The 21,918-nt window shown below is 40.1% G+C and overlaps 2 protein-coding genes and 1 pseudogene across 2 annotated transcripts in view; 2 read left to right on the top strand and 1 right to left on the bottom strand.

Moving 5' to 3' along the window:
* Positions 1-3,645: 3,645 nt before the first annotated feature.
* LOC124637527 lies at positions 3,646-5,567 on the bottom strand (annotated as a pseudogene).
* An 8,324-nt stretch (positions 5,568-13,891) lies between these two features.
* On the top strand, positions 13,892-15,261 carry LOC124637608. The gene has a single exon (XM_047174201.1). The coding sequence runs from the start codon at positions 14,157-14,159 to the stop codon at positions 14,994-14,996; it is 840 nt and encodes a 279-aa protein (XP_047030157.1). The 5' UTR covers positions 13,892-14,156; the 3' UTR covers positions 14,997-15,261.
* A 571-nt stretch (positions 15,262-15,832) lies between these two features.
* The window catches only part of LOC124637860, a 51,495-nt gene continuing 45,409 nt past the window's right edge, over positions 15,833-21,918 (top strand). Inside the window, exon 1 of the mRNA XM_047174577.1 lies at positions 15,833-16,099. Coding sequence (XP_047030533.1) covers positions 16,039-16,099 — 61 coding nt within the window. The 5' untranslated portion in view covers positions 15,833-16,038. The remainder of the gene's footprint in view (positions 16,100-21,918) is intronic.

The raw sequence follows: 21,918 nt of genomic DNA, 5'->3' as shown, positions 1-21,918 counted from the left end.
CTGCTGCCGCCACCTCTGAAACTCCAGTTCCAGTGCCGGCCACCGAGGGAAGCGCGATGAACACCGACTGATGGCTGGGAATCGACGACGTGTTCTTCAAGCGAACATCAACCACTGCAAAGCAGCCCAGAGCCTGCTGGTTCAAACCTTTGCGGAGTGGTTGGTGGACGTGGCGGTTGTCGCCGAGCCGTACTCTGTCCCTGGCAGTTGGCTGGGAGACGACAATGGCTCAGTTGCATTGGTGGCGCGATCTTCCACGGACTCACCCCCCCTCTCACTCTTAGAGAGGGGACCGGGATACGTGGCTGCCGCGTGGGATGACATAGCCCTTATAGGGGTGTATTTCTCCCCAAACCGCCCTCTCACGGAATTCGAGAACTTTCTCGAAGTCCTCGCCAGGGTGGCAAGCGGAGTGGTGCAGCACCGGGTATTGGTCTTGGGCGACTTTAACGCCAAGTCGGTAATATGGGGTAACCCGACCACCAATGCCCGAGGACGAGAGGTGGAAACCTGGTGCGTGTCATCCGGTCTGTCCCTCCTGAATAGGGGAACAGTTCACACCTGCGTGCGGCGGCAGGGGGGCTCCATCGTGGACCTCGCCTTTGCATCCCCTTCTTTGGCGGCCTGTGTACTGGACTGGCGGGTGGAGCTAGTGGAGACGCTGTCCGACCACCGATACGTGCGGTTTGATGTTTCCACCCCGGGCTCCCAAGGGACCCAGGAAGGTCGGTCGCACTTCCCACGGTGGGCGCTCTCCCGCCTAGACCGGGAGGCCGCCTCGGAGGCAGCTTTCGTCCAGGACTGGCTGTCGCCTCCTGTAGAAGTCCGGGATGTGGACGCCACAGCGGCCCAGTTAAGGGTCTCCCTGACCGAGGTGTGCAACTCTAGCATGCCTCGGTCTCATCGTCCACCTCCTAGGCGCGCCGTCTATTGGTGGTCAGAGGAGTTGGGGGTTCTTCGGGCCGCCTGTGTGGCGGCCAGGCGGGCCTACGCAAGAAGCCGGCGGCGGCGCCTTCGCGACCTCGACAACGAGGACCGCCTCTATGCAGCCTACATAGAGGCCAAGTCGACATTGACAGCGCGAATGGCCACAGCCCAGGATCACGCGAGGGCGGAGATGCTTGAGGGTCTGGACATGGATCCCTTTGGGAGGCCCTACAAGGCGGCACGCAACAAACTACGCCCGTACGGTCCCCCAGTTGCCGAGACTCTCGAGCCGTCGTTACTGGATGGGGTTGTTCAGTCCCTGTTTCCTCGCAGAGACCACTTCACTCCACCAGTGATGAGCGCCCCACATGGTGCGGCTCTATCGGCCGAGGAAGTCCCGCCGGTTACTGAGAACGAGGTGGAGAAGGCAGCTTTCTGCCTCAGGGGGAAAAAGACGGCCCCAGGTCCGGACGGCGTCCCCGCAAAGGTGGTGGCCATCGCCATCTCCCAGATGGGAGAAAGGTTTCGGGACCTCTTCAGTGCGTGTCTGACGTGTGAGAGGTTCCCAAAGCCATGGAAGGAGGGCCAATTGTGCCTTCTTCGAAAGGAAGGGCGGCCGGTGGACTCCCCATCGGCATACCGACCTATCGTTTTACTGGATGAGGTCGGTAAAATGTTCGAGAGGATCCTCGCTGCCCGTATCACCAGGCATCTGGGCACAATCGGCCCGGATCTAGCGGACGCTCAGTTTGGTTTTCGAGCTGAGCGTTCGACAGTTGATGCCCTGTCGCGACTCAAGGGCCAGGTGAGGGAGGCGATGGATGCGGGAGATGGTCTGCTGGCTGTGTCATTTGACATAGCCAACGCCTTCAACTCAATTCCTCACTCCACCATACTGGAGGCCCTCCGCTTCCATGGGGTGCCCCCGTATCTGCGGGGACTTTTGGCGGACTACCTGAGGGACCGTACAGTCCTCCTTGTGGACAAGTCGGGTCAGCTCCGACGTTACGTCGTCGAGTCCGGTGTCCCGCAGGGTTCAGTTTTAGGGCCACTCCTGTGGAACATCGGATTCGACTGGCTTTTGAGGGGCAACCTCCCCCGTGGCACGTCTGTCATCTGCTATGCAGACGACACCCTTCTGACGGCCAGGGGGAGAAATTTTGGAGAGGCAGCCAGCTTGGCCTCGGCGGGCGGTTCTCAAGTGGTGGACAGAATCTCCCGCCTAGGGCTGACGGTGGCGCTGCACAAGACCGAGGCCGTGTTCTTCCATGGGACCCGGCAGCAAGAACCGCCCGACGCCCATATCCATGTGGAGGGTGTCCGCATTGGGGTGCAGCCCCAGATGAAATATCTGGGCATAGTGCTCGACAGTAAGTGGTGCTTCAGAGCACACTTCAGCGGCTTGTCGACGCGCCTGATGAGGACTGCGGGCGCCCTCTCATGGCTCCTCCCTAACATCGGTAGTCCCGGCGACCAATGCCGACGTTTATACGCCGGCATACTCAAAAGTATGGCACTGTACGGGGCCCCAATCTGGGCAGACTCACTGTGCAGTAGGGTGAACGCCGCTGCCACCCGCAGGCCACAAAGGGCCATTGCACAGCGGGTGTCGAGGGCGTACCGCACGGTGAGCTTTGCGGCGGCGTGCGTTCTGGCGGGTACTCCTCCCTGGGAGCTCGAGGCTTGGGTACTCGCCAGAGTGTACGACTGGACGGCGGGACAGAAGGCGCTAAACCGGCGCCCAGACCCGACAGAAAAAGAAGAGGTGCGTGAGGAGGCAAGGGAGGCAATAACTCTGCACTGGGCCGAAGATCTTGCCTCGGCAACGTACGGTCGCTGGACGCTGGATGCCATCGGGCCTGTCCTGAACGGCTGGCTCGATCGGCGGCATGGGTGCCTTTCGATGCGTCTGGTGCAGGTGCTGTCCGGGCATGGCTGCTTCGGATCGTACCTGCACCGGATTGGGAGGGAGGAGACCCCACAGTGTCACCACTGCGAAGCTACGGTGGATACGGCAGAGCACACACTTCAGGTGTGCCCATCGTGGGCTGAACCCCGCCGCGCTCTGATGGCGGTGGTCGGGAATGACCTCTCGCTCTCCAGCGTGATTGCTGCCATGCTGGGAAGTGAGGAGACATGGGAAGCGGTAGCCTCCTTCTGTGAAGACGTCATGTCTCAGAAGGAAGCGGCGGAGCGCATGCGGGAGAACGACCCTCTCGCGGTGCCGCTCCGTAGACGAAGAAGGGGCAGAAGACGGCGAATACAACGTCTGTCCCCATCCGCCCCGGGGGGTGATCAGCGGGCGACAGGCGCGGGGGCGCCACCGCCTGCACCACAAGGATCAACCCCTGCGCTCCGGCCATTATAAGGACCCTTCCCCACTAGGGGGAGGTATGAGGGGCCTGCCGTAAGGCGGGCAATCGCCGGTGGGGGACTGGATGCCATGGATTCCCAGACCCCCTCCACTCAGGCGTGGTCGGAGTGCCGCTGGGCCTTTTTTATTTATTTATTTATTTATTTATTTATTCCTTTATTTCAGGCAACTAGGGCCCATAAAAATACAAATACACATATATCGTACATTACAATACTTATAAACTAATACATAAAAATTCACCATATCAATATATATATACAATACTATATCTATAAAAACTTAAACATACTATAAATACATAACAAATATTCTTAAAACTAATGCACACGATGTGTCGGCGTCGTGTTACGCTGACTGGTGTCACGTAGCCGGCCACGAAACCGGCGGTACAGAACACCCTTCGGCCAAAAATCTTCCTTGAGGACCTTCTCGAGACCTTGTGTCGGAACACGCACCACGAACGAGTTAAAATTTGTGTTGTGACGCGGTTCCAACCTCACGACCCTCAAGGTCCAGCTGGTCTTCACGCGCAGATATTCCACGACCTCCTCAACCTTCGTGGAATGGTGCAGCCTGGACACGTACAGCTGCGTCGTCGGAATAGCTGGACGCAGCAGCATATTGGGCCCCGCCAGCGCAGTACCGCACTGGTTCCGACAAGGAGGTTTCTTTTTCTTCCTCTTCTCGACCTTGACGAAACCATCCTTGTCGCACGTGTCGACCTTGGGACCCTGCCTTCTCAAAACCTGGTTTGGTTTCGATCGGCTCTTCTTACCCCCTTTTGTGGTATCCGCTATTTTAACCTGCGAGTTTTGTGACTCAACAGGCTTCTTAGCGGCTACAATTGCTGCGTAGGCTCGTTTGGGGGTTGACGAACCTACACGAGTCATCGTCTCTACCGATGTCGAGGCAGGGACGGCGGCGGCACACGTTGCAACGCATGCATTCTCGGCAGTAGGTGACGCATTCGAGCCCGCCGACTCGAAACTGCAGATGGAGGCATTTTGCGCCCCGCGACGCGTGTTCACATTTCTGTCGCCGTCGGTAGGTGACCTACTTGCAGAAATTGCATTGCGCAATGCTACTAATTCTGCCCGTAGATCACTGATGGTGTTGTTGGACACCTCCAGCTGATGCTGCATCTCGGCCTGGCTTTGCTTCAGGAGTGTAATGTCCTTCAGCAGCCTGGTGACATCTACGTGGTCGAACGTGACGGGAGGAAGCTTGTGCAGGTCCTTCGCCACGAAATCGGGCACGTCGTCCGGGTCGGTCTCCTTCAACAGCGTGACGATGTCTTGGAGACTCTTCTCTGTGCCATCCCTTCGACGAGACGGCATCTGGCTAACTTTGCCAAGCGTCGTGAAAAGCAGCAATTTAGCACTGCTAATTTCATCTTCCTTGAACGAGGTCTTGCAGATCTGCAAGATGCTAACCTCGTCCATGTAGTCGATGGCATGTTTAATAAATGCCAACACTTCGTTGGCTATGAGCGTTTGTGCACTCATAGCGAAAACCGGGCAGCGGCTATAGCCGCGCAATTCGCGAATTTAAAATTCATACAGTGCAGCGCAAACGCGTCCGTACTCGACCGCGTATGGCACTGGCCATACGCATTTTTAGTGGGTATACCGGGAACGTCTTTACCGGGGAGTCCCACATACCCCTCTCCCGTCCCCCGATGGGAAGGGGATGCGTAATAGCATTTTTAGCCCAGCGACAACAAAAAAAAAAAAAAAAGGTCAGGCAAGTACCAATGCAACTTTTCTAAGTTTGTATGTACTTTCTAAGTATATCTTAGACACCACTGACTGTGTTTCGGATGGCACGTTAAACTGTAGGTCCCGGCTGTCATTGAACATCCTTGGCAGTCGTTACGGGTAGTCAGAAGCCAGTAAGTCTGACACCAGTCTAACCAAGGGGTATCGGGTTGCCCGGGTAACTGGGTTGAGGAGGTCAGATAGGCAGTCGCTTCTTGTAAAGCACTGGTACTCAGCTGAATCCGGTTAGACTGGAAGCCGACCCCAACATGATTGGGAAAAAGGCTCGGAGGATGAGTTCCAACTCTTATTCTTATTACGTTCTGTTATAAGGCCAGGCCATTTTTATCCGGGTACAAGAAATATAATAATTCCCAATGCTACTTTTTTTTTAAAGGTGTTTTTTTAATGTGAAAACTAAGAAATAGGTTCCTGTAATTAACACTTAGGAACGTAGGTAGCCATTTTTGTTTTTCTTTTGTTTTACCGTCGAACAGTTCTAACATGCAATAAGGTAAGTTCTCAGAAATGTAATGAAAAATTAATAATGTAGGTACCGTCTATAATTTGTGTATTGTATAGCGAAGATAATTACTAAAACGTCTGGGCTATAATTGTCATATCTGTCATGTGTTTAAAATACTGTTAATTGTATGACAAATTATTGTTTTTCTCCGAAGAACTAATTGGCTATTGATTTGTTTTGGTTAACACTTATAACGAATGAATTTATTGCCAAAAAAAGGCTGGGATTAAGACTATGAATGTTCAAGATATGAACTTCAAAAAGTTATTACTAAGAGCGCTTTCACTCTAGCAGTTCCTACGAAAGGTGTCGCGTATATTGACAACTACTCGTGTAAACGATGCCGTTTGAAATTGCGCGTAGAACAACCGACCGTATACGCGCGATAAAATCTGCTATTATGCAAACGCTGTTAGAAAAGATGTAAGATGAACTCCTATAATTATTATATTAATGAGAAAAAATAAATGTACATACATAGTAATCACATAGTATCGTATTATGGATTATCTACTTTCTAACTTATGACGACTTGTAAGAATTCCGCGAAATAATCTAAAGTATACATAAATCGCGAAGATAATCTTTGTTTCAAAGACACGGCTATGATTTGACGTCATTGAAACGTCGAATCAGTTCGTCGAATTAAAATTGCTATAAGTAGGAGGAAAACTTCATTTCATGTAGTATGAGATATTTGAAAATACATACTGATATTTTTTTCTAGCTAAAACTTCAATCATTATTTTTTCCTAACTATGTGGAGGTCAGCTTTTAACTCCGCAACCCTACTGGTTGTCCAAAATTTTGTGGCTTCACTATCAGTAAAGATATTACAATAGATGTTCAAATAACCCTTGAGGGTCAATTACCCACAAAAACGATTCTTGAACGGAGGAACTCGTTGTGAAATAATGGTTTACCTAACCCTATGAATGTATGATCAATCATCTACGAGCTCTTTAATCGCTATCGCTTATCGCCACCGCTTATCACTAAGCCCGCACTAAACCCAGTCAAGAGGGCAAACTGTTCATGATTATATTATGAATATTGATTCTGTAAGAAATGTCGCGAGCCTAACCGCTATTTACGTAAATTCCACGAAAATGGACTCGAACCTTGTACTCTGCGGTCTACTTACAGTTCAAGTAAGTAGTAATTTCGTTGATACCGCTGCTTGAATAAAAATAGTCTTTAAGTACGGAGAAATTTAATTTCTGATATTATGTTTCTGTTTTCTGGTTCAGTGATGTTTTTAATAATTTATTGGTTAAAGGCTATTTTCTAATTTGGTTTTGTGGGTTGAAGTTTGAGTTCTTTTACATGTTGTGGGAATTAAAGGTTGTATCGGTATGAAAGGTATATTTTGGGCTTTAATCTCAGTGAGATAAGTGCAGCCATCCCACCGTGAAATTACAGATGAATAGACAGATAAAAATAAAGATTTTCAAAATGACATTAGTGAAAGGATTTTGTACAGATAACCTTTAAATGTACTGAAAGAAAAAAGGGCAATTTTATCGAACGTATATACTTGTATTTTAAACTACACAGTAATAATGATTTATTGCTTTTCTGGTGATATTTAAATTTATTGCTTATCCATTGACAAGATATACGACGTGTAAATTCGTTTCTTTCTCAGACGATTTGTTTTAAGAAAGTAACTTGGACAGAAGCGACTCGAAGGTTTAGAAGAAAAGAAATAGTAAATTTTGTAACTAATTTCTGCAGCTGTGCTTCTTTGTCCTATAAATTCATGTATTCATTCAAAATGTACACATAAAATGTTTTATATAGTTAAAGATCGGGCTTCGGTCCTAAAAATTATATCGCACTATTTGGGGGTAACTATACCTAGGTAATCTTTACTAAGATGAAACATCTTTAAACATTTATTTGAACTCACCACACGTTCTTAACAACGCAATGGTGTATATGGTCCTGTAAATACTTAAGTGAAACTCATAAGGTTTTCGTTTTTCCTTATAAAGTACAGAACTCTAAAATTGCCAGTGCCGCTCGTTCCCCCAAGTTCCCCAAAGTCCCCTAGCCCCCAGGGGAACCTGTCCAATTATCTCTTGTAACAATCCCAGAGAAATTCTCTTTGATTTTATATTGCCTATAATAATATTGGGTTAGCGCGTCGTTTATTTTATGTAAAAATATAGATAGGTATACCTGTGTGTCTACTTTTTTCTTATATAATATTGTGTCTGGTGAAGGTTTTTTTCATGCTTAGTACTTTTTTATTTTGAAGATAGAGGAGACATTGATAATAATGTACCTAAATTCTGATATGAAAATGTTTCAAGTTTGTTCTCAAATTTCTATATTTCCACAAAGATGACAAGGCTTGCATAAATTGAAGTTTTGTTTATGTAATGAAGTTGAGATACCCCCTTTTTGGCAGTCGACTGAAAAAGAAAAAAGAGTAAATCTCTGCATCTTTATTTCATAATTAACACCTGGATCAAAGGCACTATTATAACAAAACAAAAGAAAACTAAGTAATACAAACTGCGGTCTCGTTTAGACGTCTAGACGGTAACTTGTGGTCATACCTTAATGGGGAGTAGTGAAAACTTTCTCAAATGCAAGTAGTTTAAGTTTTGATGAAAATGTGTGTTATCATATGATGTTAGTAAGGGAAATATTAGTCGGGAATAAGTTTGGGGATTGTTCTTTCTAAGTATATCTTAGACACCAATGATTGTGTTTCGGATGGCACGTTAAACTGTAAGTCCCGGCTGTCATTGAACATCCTTGTCGTTACGGGTAGTCAGAAGCCAGTAAGTCTGACACCAGTCCAACCAAGGCGTATTGGGTTTCCCGGGTAACTGGGTTGAGGGGGTCAGATAGGGAGTTGCTCCTTGTAAACCACTGATACTCAGCTACATCTAGTTAGACTGGAAACCGACCCCAACATAGTTGGGAAAAAGGCTCTTAGAATGATAATGTTTGGGGATTGAAAGAAGACTTAAAATAATAAAGTTTGAGGACTTGTGACATTATCTTTCGAGGATGATTCCATCCGCATCCCGAGGGAGCTACTTCCTTATGGATATAAAGTAGCCGATGCGCTATCTGAGGTTTTCACCTACCTTTGTATCAAATTTCTTTAAATCGATTCTGTAATCTTGTAGTGAAAGTTGGACAAACGGATATAGAGTTAATTTTGTATTTATAATGTAAGTAAGTATTAAAATAGCTGTCTTGTTAGACTCCATCATTCAATCGACTTCGAGTCGGACATAGTCTTTTTATCCGTACCTTGGCAGTAGTTGCGTGGGAAAAACCACGGGCAAAAGCTAGTAATGCGCAAATGTAATACGGATGGCAATCTAAAAGGCTTGTATGCTTTCTAAAGTAAACCAACCGAGAAATAAGCCAGGTACACAGAACAGACAGGTCAATTTCCGAGAAATTCCGATTTATTTCAATGAAAGCTCTGTCGTATCGTTAATCTATGTTGTGTAGTATGACATATGTCAGTTAGCGGAATATGTTTAGTAGAGATAGATGACACAATCCGTAATGGTGAACGCACATCTAATGGAGCTGAACGAACGAATCGAATTTGATGAGAGGCTTCGCCTGCATGCTTACACTAGCCAATCATCCTCCGAGCCTTTTTCCCAACTATGTTGGGGTTGGCTTCCAGTCTAACCGGATGTGGCTGAGTACCAGTGCTTTACAAGTAGCGACTGCCCTATCTGACCCTCTCAACCCAGTTACCCGGGCAACCCCCTTGGTTAGACTGGTGTCAGACTTACTGGCTTCTAAATACCCGTAACGACTGCCAAGGATGTTCAATGACAGCCATGCTTATACTAGCCAAATACCGTTTAATTGCTTGCTATGGATAGTAATTTAACATTATCGCATGGGGCTGGGACTAATGTCAAAATTGTATATTTAGTTATAAATCTAAAGATACATAAGCTATCGAAACTTTATTATTTACTGTGGGCAAAACCGTTCAAAAAATCTACTGTATTGTTCACTGTATAGTTTCAGACCTTTTAGCATTTTAATTATTCAATGATTTTTATGAAATTGAAAAAGTTAGTAGTTGACACCTTAAAGTAAATATTTGTATTTACATAGACGAATCAAAACTAAGATAACTTTTCTAATCTCCCGAAGGTCCTGAAGGTACAAATAGAAAACAGATTTTTTTATTCTCTTTACTTTCGATGAAAAATTCATTTTTTTTACGGTTTTTATTTTTTCCTATTTGCTAATCGTCATAATATATTAACCAGTATATTAACTTTTTTGATTTAATGTGATTAGGTATGACACACACCGTATAAGGAAGTACATAAGGAAGTTCATAAGCTGAGTACATAATAAAGCATATAAGGAAGAACATAAGGGGACTACATAAGGTAGTACATAAAGGGAGCACATAAGGGGAGTACATAAGGAAGTACATAAGAAAGTTTATAAGGAAGTATAAAAGGAAGTACATAAGGAAGTATAAAAGGAATTTCATAAGGGTACACGATGGGAGTATATAAGGGGAGTACATGAAGGGAGTACATAAGGCGAGTACCTATATAATACAGTAGATAAGGAATTACATAAGAAAGTTCATTCGTTCAGTACTCACCTACATCATATGTTTGTAGGCATATACCCTTACAACATCGCATTTATAATATTAGTAGGATTTCAGCGGAATGGCTGTTATTTACACGCGTTTCTGATAATTAATTATGAACTCAAATAGGAGTGTTTTGCTTAAAGAACAAATATTATTCAGCTAACGCTGAAATTCGTGTCCTAAGTTTAGGCTTTACTAATCATGTCGATACATTTACAGTTGATTTCATTAATTCACTTTGAATGTTACAACAATATTTTATGTGGAAACATTATAGTAACTAACAAGTAATTTTGTAATGTTGTAATATTTTAAGCTGAACAGTTTTTTTTGTGTGTTTGAACGTGATAATATCAGTAAAATATTAGACTGATTTCATAAATTACTTTATTCTTAGATGGCCCGTTTAGCGAGGAAAGCTTATGTATAACTATTGTGTTTTCACAAATTTTTGCCTGTACTATTTATTTACAAACAATGAAGATGAAATTGAATTACAAATCATATGACAAATCGACGAACTTGAGCTTGTGTAAATCACACAGTTCCATACGCCCTTTGCACCATAAAAGTATTCCCAAACAGCCAAATAAAAACTCCAAAGAGTTATAACCACACAAAAATGCGCTAACCTCACGTGAATTTACGAGGTATGTTACGAACAAATCCATGATCGTGCCATCAAACGTGTTTTTACGAAGCTCTGATGGACTCCTAGAACATTATATTCGAGGCCGCGAAGATAGGGGCTGCGGGTTCTTCGAGGGCTGCGGGTTGTTCGAAAGAGATACCGCGGCCCTGGTACATAAAAGGCCCACGACGGAACACGACGGTTTTTAGTCAGTAAGAGTCTGACACTCCCTCACCGCTGCTAACCCACAGCGGGAGGGGTCATTTGATGACTTTTAACGTCGCTAAAAAAAAGGCCGCGAAGATGTAATAAAAAAATGAAACACTTAGATATCTTTTATTGGTACCAATGACGTTCGAAGATAAAAAATAGATTTCCTGAACTGTGTTTTAGTATGCAGTAAGATAGATTTTCGATCCAATGCGGTTCTCTCTGAAAACTGGTCTGTGTGGCTTTTGATCATCCATCTGTCGCAGGAGTCGATCTTTTACCACTTCCTTACTTACATGTTTGCTTAAACCAAGTATGTACTAATCACCTGCGATACGCGAGTTTCTTTCTTACAGATTATTTTTCTCAATTTCTATCTGGTCTACAATAATTCAGCTTGTAAAATATGTGGAATTCGATCCACATCGATCGTTTACTAAGGATATATATCAATTTATTGCTTTTGAGTCTTTAGCGGTGCCAGACCTATCTATCCATCTTTCTTTTTGTCCGTCAATGCTCCAATAAAAAACTAGATACGTACAACTAACAGAATGAGAAGTGGATTCCTATCAAGTTTTATTTCTAGCACTATAATAATGTTTTACGACTCACTTTATAGCACCCGATGCAGTCTGTAGTCTGTTCACAATTTATATCGATTCCAAATCGCTGAAATAGTATCAGTTTTTATTTGTGAAGATGTTTTGAATTAATTGGCAATTTTCGAAAAGAAATTACTTTGTGATATGTTATTTGTTTGCTAGAAAACTCTTTTTAGAAATAAATAAATATAAATAGATGTCCTGCTTGGATTATCGAGATACATATGTTTTAACGAACTAGGGATTACAAGATGATTTCTATTGTGTAATAAAATATATACCTACAGGGATATTATAGAGGTATAGAGCTCGTTTAATGACTTGAAGATTTGCTTATTATTAACAATTTGAGCTTCGTGAAATTTTCCATCAAACTCCCGCCCAACTGTTAAATAAAGCGATGAAAACACTAATTGATTTCCGATAGGAAAGTTAAATAATTCGCCTGTAATAGAATTGAATCGTCCAACCAAACTGACAGGATTGATAAAACATCTGATTTCCAAGTGAACTTGTTAAGGCTTGGTTACGCCTGCTGATCTGTTTAGTAGGTGATGTAAAGGTTACGTTATTCAGATTTTTTTACTGCAGTATACTTATTTAAATAAATGAATGTTTCTATAGCCGAATGCAGCTGAGTATACGTATCAGTGTTTTTCTTGGAGCGACTGCCTATCTGACCTCCTCAACCTAGTCACCCGGGCAGCCCGATACCTGTTGGTAAAGCTGATTGTCAGAGTTTTTAACTTCTGTCTTCCCGTTACGACCGTCAAAGATGTTCAAATTACTGCCGGGACCCACCAATTAACGTGGCTGGTCATGATAAGATGGTTGCCCAGCCATAGACTGTTTTCTAAACTTTTCTGCTCTTTATTTCTGTCACTAAACTCTTAATGCTCATTAAAATACGTTGACTTTTGTCTCGATCCATCAAAGTCCGATTACCATAATCACACCCTTCAAACCGTTGTCTCTGTTTTCATCAATTTGAATAACAATAAGACTAGACAGCTCAAATAGCTTAGCCAGTATCAAAAACAAAAGAGATCTAACACTTACTTTGAAGTCCACAGTGAGTACTAACCTTTACTATAACAGATCAACCGTTGGATACAAAATTGAAAAAGTTTTAATTGTTTCTAGAACTGGGGATGGTACGCCATTCCACTCGACACATACTTGTGAGAACCTTTATTTTCTTTCACTTAGATGATCTATTGAGTGCAAAAAAGTTTTTGTAATAAGTACCGATACTTATTTAAAATGTTCATTGAGTTGCTATATGAAATTTGTTATTGAATAAATGTTAATTAATTTGCACTATCTAACGTAACGTAATCTTTTTTTAGGTATTTAGTTTATTTAGTTTAATTAAATGTAAAAAAAATGATTATTGACATGACTTCAGACTCCACACCATGATAAATGGCACATATATTTCAACGATACATTTCTTCACCAAAGATATATTTTAAACGAAAATACCTATTATTACTATGTATACCTATTAATTTCTAACCACAAAAGTACACACGTAAAATTGCATAGTAAGTACAACAAAACTGTTTACAGGTCACCACAACATGCAATGTATGGAAACTCCATTAAACACAAACTGACGTACAAGGTACAAATTAGACATGCAATTAGTAATTTGGTATCAATTCATAGTCAGCCATTTTGTAGTACATTGACATATTAAACTGTGAGAGCGAACATATGTGCGCTCTTGTTTATGTCTGCGCCTTTTTGTTTTATACTACGAACTTGTGTGTGTAAAGCTGTGTTTCCACCAGGCAGTGCTACAACAGAAACGAAAAAAAAAAACAATTTTTGTTGAAACAATACTAAAGTTGCCTTGCGTCAATTGTTGCCTAGTGAAGATGCGGCTTATACCCACGTTACACGCACATTGTCATTGTATGTCCAAGTTTGGAAGCTTCTTCATAATCGATCCGATCAGTTTTTATTAAAAAAAATTACACACGTAATAACAAAACTGAGCACTAAGTACTAAAAACCGTAAAAATATCCCCTCCATCGCTGTCAACAGGGAGTAAGAGAAATCAATCCTTTGTCCATGGCATGGCCAAAAAACGTAACTTCCCTAAGTAAGAAAAAGCTTATTACATTATACATATGTAGTGGGACCTACACTAATTGTTGACGCATCAATATTGTTCATACTGTACTTGCATTGTGTTCGCCTCCTCAGTTGTCCCGTATATCGCACTACCAACGCACGCTACTAAATATTGTGACTGTACCAAATCGTATGTAACCTAATTGGAGTCAGAAAATAAAAGTGTATTAATTAGTATTCGGTTTATTTACTTATCTCTGAACACGACACCCCACCATCTAAATTGGTGACCCCGTGTGGAGAAAGTGTGAACTGTAACCAGTGAATTTGGACTTGTAATTTAGTGAATCGGACGACCGGGGCAACTCACACAAGTGTACGTAGTGTCGGCTTAATATTAGTGCGCGTCAAATTAAGAAATTATAATGTCGTCTGAAGACAAGAAGGTCGTTATTGAAGAACATCAACTGTCGTCCATCTCCATCACAGCTAGAATTCCGGAATTTTGGAAGAAGTCGCCTAGAACATGGTTTATTCAAGCAGAAGCGGTTCTAAATCCGCAGAAGATGTCCGACGAATCAAAGTACCAGGTCCTTATTTCAAAATTACCCCCAGACGCAGTTGAGCAAGTTACACAGATCCTTGTGGATCCCCCTGAGAAAAATAAATATGAGACCTTGAAGAATAAGTTGATATTTATATATCAAGAATCCGAAGAGCGGCAAGTAAAAAAACTCATTGGCGAAATGGAATTAGGCGACCAGAAACCATCACAATTACTAAGAAAAATGCAAGACCTAGCCAGGGGACGAGTAAATAACGAAACACTCATAGTTATGTGGCAGAATCATTTACCAAATTCGGTGCGAGGAGTTTTAGCTGTAACGGAAGAAAAAGATCTAGAGAAATTAGCATCAATAGCGGATAAAATAATGGAAACAACGACTCCCATAAATAGTGTTGCGACTGTCAAACAGGAACCAGGCCCATCGGGTTCTCAGGACCAAATTATTTCGGCAATAAACAAATTGAGTGATAGATTACAAAATTTAGAGTCAAGATCACGAGGCCGTTCAAATAACTGGCGAAGGAATAACTTTAGACGCAACAGATCCAGGTCAGGGTCAAGAAGTCGCACAAGGAAATTCGAAGATCCAAATTGGCTATGTTTTTACCATTATAAGTATCGCAGCAAGGCAACTAAATGCGTGGATCCATGTAACTGGAAGAAAAAACACGACAAGGACAAGCCAGCGGAAAACTAGAGTCGGTGCAGTCTGCGACGGGAGGCTGTGACCGTGCCTTCGGGAATCACCGTCTGTGTGTCAGAGACAGGAAATCGGGCTTAAACTTCTTAGTGGATAGTGGTGCAAACGTGTCAGTGTTACCGCGGAAAGTAGCCTACATGAAAGGTAATACAAGTGAGTGTTGTTATAAACTCTTTGCCGCAAATGGAACTCAGATTAACACGTATGGTACATTGTACTTAGAATTAGATTTAAATCTAAGACGAGCATTCCGTTGGTTATTTACATTAAATTATAATAAAGTTATTAAATTGGTTAAACCACTGAATGGATTAGGTTATTTTTTTTACAATTCGCCATAGAATATTATAAAGTATATGCTGTAGGATTTAATGTGATTATGAACGACACACCCGATATATATAATAACTGATTTTTATTAGCTTTGGTATACAGACAGACTAAAGCATCAGAAACAACATAGGATACTTTTTATACAGGTGCAGGAATTTAGGAAGTTATTTATTTATTTAACAATTTATGAACACAGTAGATGAGATAAGCAAAAAATTGATCAGTCGCTGAAAACTAATAAATACAAAGGCTCTACTTATTTCTTAATTTTATTTCTTAAGAAATATCTTCCAGCAGCCCCGCTATGGGAGAGTTAAAATATTTTGCTAGTTTAAAAGCATAATAATTTTTCTCTTCAAAATATTCCAAATTCCTCTTTTGACGGCTAAAATATTTAAGCAGTGCTTAGTGGTAATTCGAAATTAAAATTATGAACCTAAGGTTTGGGCTATCCGACTGGTCTCGTCCGGCGAACTACGAACGCTACGCCAGTGCTACGTCGTAGGCCGGCGTAGCCACACGCTGCGCACCGTAGCCGCGCGCTACGATACTACATACGAAAAAATTTCGTGCAGTACGCGATTCGAAAAATTAAATAAAAAATTAAGTTCGGTATTTTTAAGTAGTTAAGTGAAGTTTAATTTCTTATATGTGAATAAATAAAAAAAACTTTTTAGTTAATGGTATCTTAAATGGTTCAATTAAAATGAGTGTAGAATTTTTGAATTTACTGAAGTATGAAGCGAAGATCGAATCTGATAATAAATGTAAGTGGATTTTAATATCAATAAATAATAAAGCTAAACATATAAAAATATTTACCAGTATCGATAAACGCACAACAAATATTTTGACTATTTAAAATCACACTATAGCATAGCAACAACAACTTACACAATATGTACTAAAATTCTATAAATATATTTTCAATACTTTTCGCTCTTAGATCGTTGTCAGAGCTCTCAAACACGAACAATTTATTACAACTTACAATAAGGGTACAGACTCACGCAACGTTATCATTATTTTTATATTTATTGGGTTATATTCAAGGTTGAATTTTGAACCCTTTTGACTTTACAAAGAATAGGTTAAGCCTATTAGAAATATTTATGTCGCAATAAAATCCGCCTTATGATTAAAAGCTCACAATTAAGCTACAATAAATAAAACACCCACAACATTTACTCGTATTAATTAATTACTATAAATATTTTCCCATTACAAACTAATAGCGTATACTCATAGCTCATAAATTAATGTTCGACTCAACGAGTAAGTTCATTTAACCAAAATCCAGAGGCTATTCTTAAAAAAGTGCAAAAATGTCACTGACAATTAATCTTACTTTAAATCAATATGAGTAATAGGTACATCATTATTAATCAAACCTTACATACGAATATATTATAGTTAAAGTACAATAATTTTGTTAATCCCGCTTCCTTTTTTAATCACTAGGTAAATACGAGTGTCAATGTCACTCTTTTATTAAAGAGAAAAAATTGTTATCTACACTATCCCCTGGTAACATTTTATCCCGGTACGGGAAGTACTTTCCATTACAACCACTTTCACGAGGGTGAAATTTCGGGAAACAGCTGACTTACTGTAAATTAGCAACATAATTATCAGCAGTATATAACAAATGACAGAAACAATCATCCTAACTAATATTATAAATGTGAAAGTAACTCTGTCTGTCTGTCTGTCTGTCTGTCTTTTCTTCACGCCTAAACTACTGAACCGATTTGTGTGAAATTTGGTACAGACATAGTTTGGAACTTGAGAAAGGACATAGGATAGTTTTTATTTCAAAAAAAATATATAAAAATAAAAAATAAAATTTATTCCGGACATATAGCGCCATCTATTGGTCAAACCAAAAATATGCCGGAAGTCACTATTCCATGCGAACGAAGTCGCGGGCAAAAGCTAGTAGTTAATATTTGATGCCATATCAATCGAAAGGACTGTCATTGCCTTTAGCATAGTTAACTAGAATGATGGGTTCTAGTGATCGATTGCTAATTTTGTGTTTTAATATACTATGCTTCTACTAGCGGTTTCGGCCTCTTACCTTGATACCTAGTCCGTACACCGGGTTTTAAAGTTGCCTTCCTCAATAAATGGGTATCTAACACTGTTTTTTAAATCCATACAAACTAATTCACCCATACAAATATTTAAAAAATTCGCCCTGACAAGGTCCACAATTGCTCGAAGCTTTAAGCCCTATGTAAAACCTACAAAAACTTGTGGAAAACAAATAAAATATTAATACGAATATAATATTAGAAAGGAATTATGTATTCTTTAAGTACTTTCATATAGTCTGACAGGTCGTTGACCGTCATCGGGACAATAAGGCAGATAAAATCCACTATAAGCCACCTTTCACTGTATGATGGTGATTACATCCCATAGAAAGCAAAAATAACCTCCAATTCATACAAAAATACAATAGAAAATCGTAATCGTGTCAGCTGTCTCGACAAAAGCTCATAATATCGAATAGAAAGCACAATAGCCTTACCGAAGTATGTTTTATTCAGAACTAATCGATATTATTACCTACAATCTATTGAATCGATTTCAGCGCCACATAACTATTGAAACGTCTGCAATCTGTCAAAGTTATCAATACAAATGGACTTCTGAATAGTGCCTTAATGATTTAAGTTGACTAGAATTCTATGTTTTGTGTAATACATAATGTACTATATATTACAATGTTTTGTATGAGTTCAATGCCACTAGTTATTTGATTAAGCATAGAATACCGTGGTCAAGTTAATGATGGGTCTGTCAGTCTCAGACTACCCACGTACTGTCAGACTAAACAATCGTCCGACAGTTGGCAATTTTTTTTCAAAGAAAATCTTGATCCCAATCAAAGTTTCTGAGTGAACCTGATCTGATGTCTAAAAAGTCTGATTCGTTTGTGCAAACTAGAGGTCGATAGTTAAATCTACCGGACGTGGAAGCTCTTACCTACTCATATTTTAAACAGGAAACTAAAATCGGAGATCTTAATCTCCGTTGATGACCGATTCGAAAAATTCTTTCAGTTTTGGAGAGATAAACTTCTCCCAATTAACTTAGGCTATATTAAATACGGGTACGGAAAAAAGTTCCTCCGGGATGCAGGTAAAATCGTGGGAAACAGCTAATTAAAATATAAATTCCTCCTTGACGCACTATGCTCCTTAGGGCTTAAATCATAGCGATTATTTATAAGATTCAAATTCTGAAACCAGTGTTACCAAGCGCTATCATGTTACCAAGCAAAGCGCTTGTGGAAATGAGATAGGCAGTCGTTCTGAGTAAAATATTGTTAATAAGCTGCATTTTCCAATATAAACGAGATTGGAAAACGGTAACTTATTCCAATGCATATTGCAAGGATATGCAGATGCATTCTTTTTGTAGAGCGACGACCGCGAGATAGTTTTCATCAAATACGTTTTGCTTGTAAATATATTTTGATTGGTGTGCAATCACTATTAATTAACTTCAGAGTGAGTAGTTCTTCTGTAAAGTCACTTAACAAGAGCTTGTACTTAAGCATATTTTTGACACTGATGCATTAGACTGAAAAGCTCGTTAAAATAAAAAAAAATTGTGGAGGAAAGAGAAAAAATTGCGATGTGACGTTTCCTTCCTAAAGACGCGATTTAAAAAATGAATCAAAAATTGTATTTCCGAGGTTTTCACCAAAAGACAACAAAGGAATAACTTTTCAAAAAGTTTTATTTTAAAATCCACATTACATCACATTTACAGCTTGGTTATTATCTCCCAATGATAAGTCACTTCTTTTCTCATACAAAGCAAGCATTTTAATTTATTTAATTTAACAAACATTCATACGCATTGACCTTCAAAAGCCAGTAAGGAATGCAGTGAATTCGTTTATGAGAGAAACGTCCCATATATTACATCATCCGGAAGGCGTTTGTCCGTACTTTTATATAAACTTGGATAAGCAGGCCAGGGTCACTTTATGCAGCAATCCTTTCCATGTTGAAAATGGATAGCAAAGTATCTAACCAATAGCTTTTGGGTCATAATTATTTGCTTTTTTATTGTCCTACTGCAGGGCCTCCTCTCATATAGCAAAGAGATTAAAAAATACAGTAAGGACAGACTTTATAATAATATCGACACCAATTACTGAAGAAAGGTGAAAAAAAATTGTCTGGAATTAAAATCATAAATTGACACATACTGATTCCTGTGATTAACACTGATTTTTCCTTTGTATGAGAATGGGCTATTGTGCTCTGCATGGAGTGGATGTATAACTTAAATTACCTATAATCTAATACAAAACTAGCTATGATAACAAATGACAAGCGATTATTCTTATTTCAAATGCGAATGCTTTACAATCCCTGTTGAATACCAGCTCGATTAACATAAATTGAGGTAAGATTGTCTAACAATTGATAATTTACATGGCAATTACAATGGATCTCTTCCTTTTTGTTTATTGTTCGTACCGTATCAATCTAGGGTAATATTTAGTCCTAAATACAGTTAACCAAGCCTTTACGCCTGTCCCCAAAGTAACAACAAACAAACCACGCCTGTGTTGATTTCGCTTTTTGTTACTTTACCCAACTTTGGTTGGGTACGTCACACTACCACGGTACGATCTAATATGAACATACATCATGCTGTCTATACGAATATTAAAGACAGGATTTTTCTTTCGTTTGTTTGTGTGATTTTACCTTTTAAGAAACAATCCCTTAAAAAGCCTTTAGGCTCCGAAAATACTGAGCAGATTTGGCAATTCTTTCACCGTTGTAAAAATACACTATTCTCGAGTAACAAAAACTATATATTCACCCGGGTACGGGAAGTAGTGTGAAAACGTTACTTCTATATAAAATCATGCGATGGGCATATTTATCTATAGGTAGAATGGGCATTTGTTTATTCAGTTTAAGCCAACCCTTGAGAAAACAGGCACGCGACAGGAGTGTCGAGCTAGGCAGTGTGTTTTACCCTTTACGTTATCTATGTTGGGAATGTTTTGGCCATCATATGAAGTGAAAGAATGGCGAAATGAGACAACTTGTGTTTTATTATTGTAGTTTTGAAACCTGTTGGATATTGTTTTTATTTTTGTTTCTTGTCATTATAACTTATTCGAATGTTTATTATGAGTTATTTACCTATAAGAATAACAGTTAACTGAACTCAAATAAATAAAGAAAATAAAGTTTTTTAGACCAAACTAAGAAAGACTGACGTCTTTCTGTCTATAAAGTGTTTCGTACTTCCTAAATTTCAACTACATAGATTACATTTCATATATTTTCCTAAACCTTAGCAACCTTAGAAAGTTAGTTGCAATTAGGTACCTATATATGATTTGATACTTGCGTGACGGTATTCATTATAAAGGATGACTAAATGTCAAAATTTATTGGATTAGAAACGTAACTATTTTAATATTTAGATTGTACCTACGTATGTCATTGGACGTGTAATATATCAATATTCGGCTGAATCAATAGACAGGTCAAGGTCATATTGTTTTTAGGTTTCATATGGAAATATTTAGGCGTCTAGGAATCCAATATCACCCATTAAAATACAGCTTGAATTATGGGTTTTATTTAAATCATTTGACTTCGAAATATCTTGAACGTGTAATAAAATTCAAAAGTAACACTATTTACCTTTTAGGCTTCCTTAGTAAAAGGCTTGCTAGATGGGGTAGGGACTGCGATACACACAGATGTTTCTTCTGGTCTACTCGCTCTGGTAAATCGTAACAAATTGCGTAGGAACATTTCTAAAGTATCAGCGAAATTGTACCTAACCTTTGTACGTTTTTGTCGTGGATATATGTGCGCGAACGATTTTGTGGAATCTCGACGTAAGAATATTTTTTGTCGTACCAAGAATTAATTTCTTCTTCCATCAATTTTCATAAATAAATACCATTTAAAAACTACTCGGCTTATTTCTAAAAAAACCTTTATTTGAAACAAAAAGCACTCCACAGAAGTTAGTTCGGAGAAACGGTTTAACTTTCCCGGCCTATTCTAGTTTGAGGTCAACTGGCATCGCTATGAAGACTCTTCTAAACATAGGCGAGTAGAAATAGACCCAGCTCTTAGCGATGAAAATATATCGCCAACTTATGGATTGAAAATGTCGCGGGTACAGAAATAATCTCGACTGGGATTCTGTGATTTGTTGAAAAGGTATTTTTGATAGTGTCTGAAACGAGCTTTAGTTTTATTTTTCGTTAAGATTTAATTAAGAACTTCTAAGCTTATAAGCCTTAAAGTTTAATATTTGTGACATCTTTGGAAACCCGCTAATTTGAAGCAGTTTTTGAAATCAAATAGTTGCTTACGATAACTACAAAATATTTAATCACATCTAGTTGTCTTAGGAACATACCAATGTTATCTTTAAATATGGCATTTGCGAAACTTACATAGCTATGGACATTACATAGAGACAGATCTATGTACTTTACATAGCTATTTTGTTGGTTATATCCTTATAACAACTTATAACAGCTGTAAGGACCAAAAACTTACATAGTGTAAACATA

The sequence above is a fragment of the Helicoverpa zea genome, chromosome 16 (genome assembly GCF_022581195.2).
Source record: "Helicoverpa zea isolate HzStark_Cry1AcR chromosome 16, ilHelZeax1.1, whole genome shotgun sequence".
Taxonomy (NCBI): domain Eukaryota; kingdom Metazoa; phylum Arthropoda; class Insecta; order Lepidoptera; family Noctuidae; genus Helicoverpa; species Helicoverpa zea.
The sequence above is the reverse complement of the archived record's forward strand: the minus strand, read 5'-3'. Positions and strand labels throughout refer to the sequence as shown.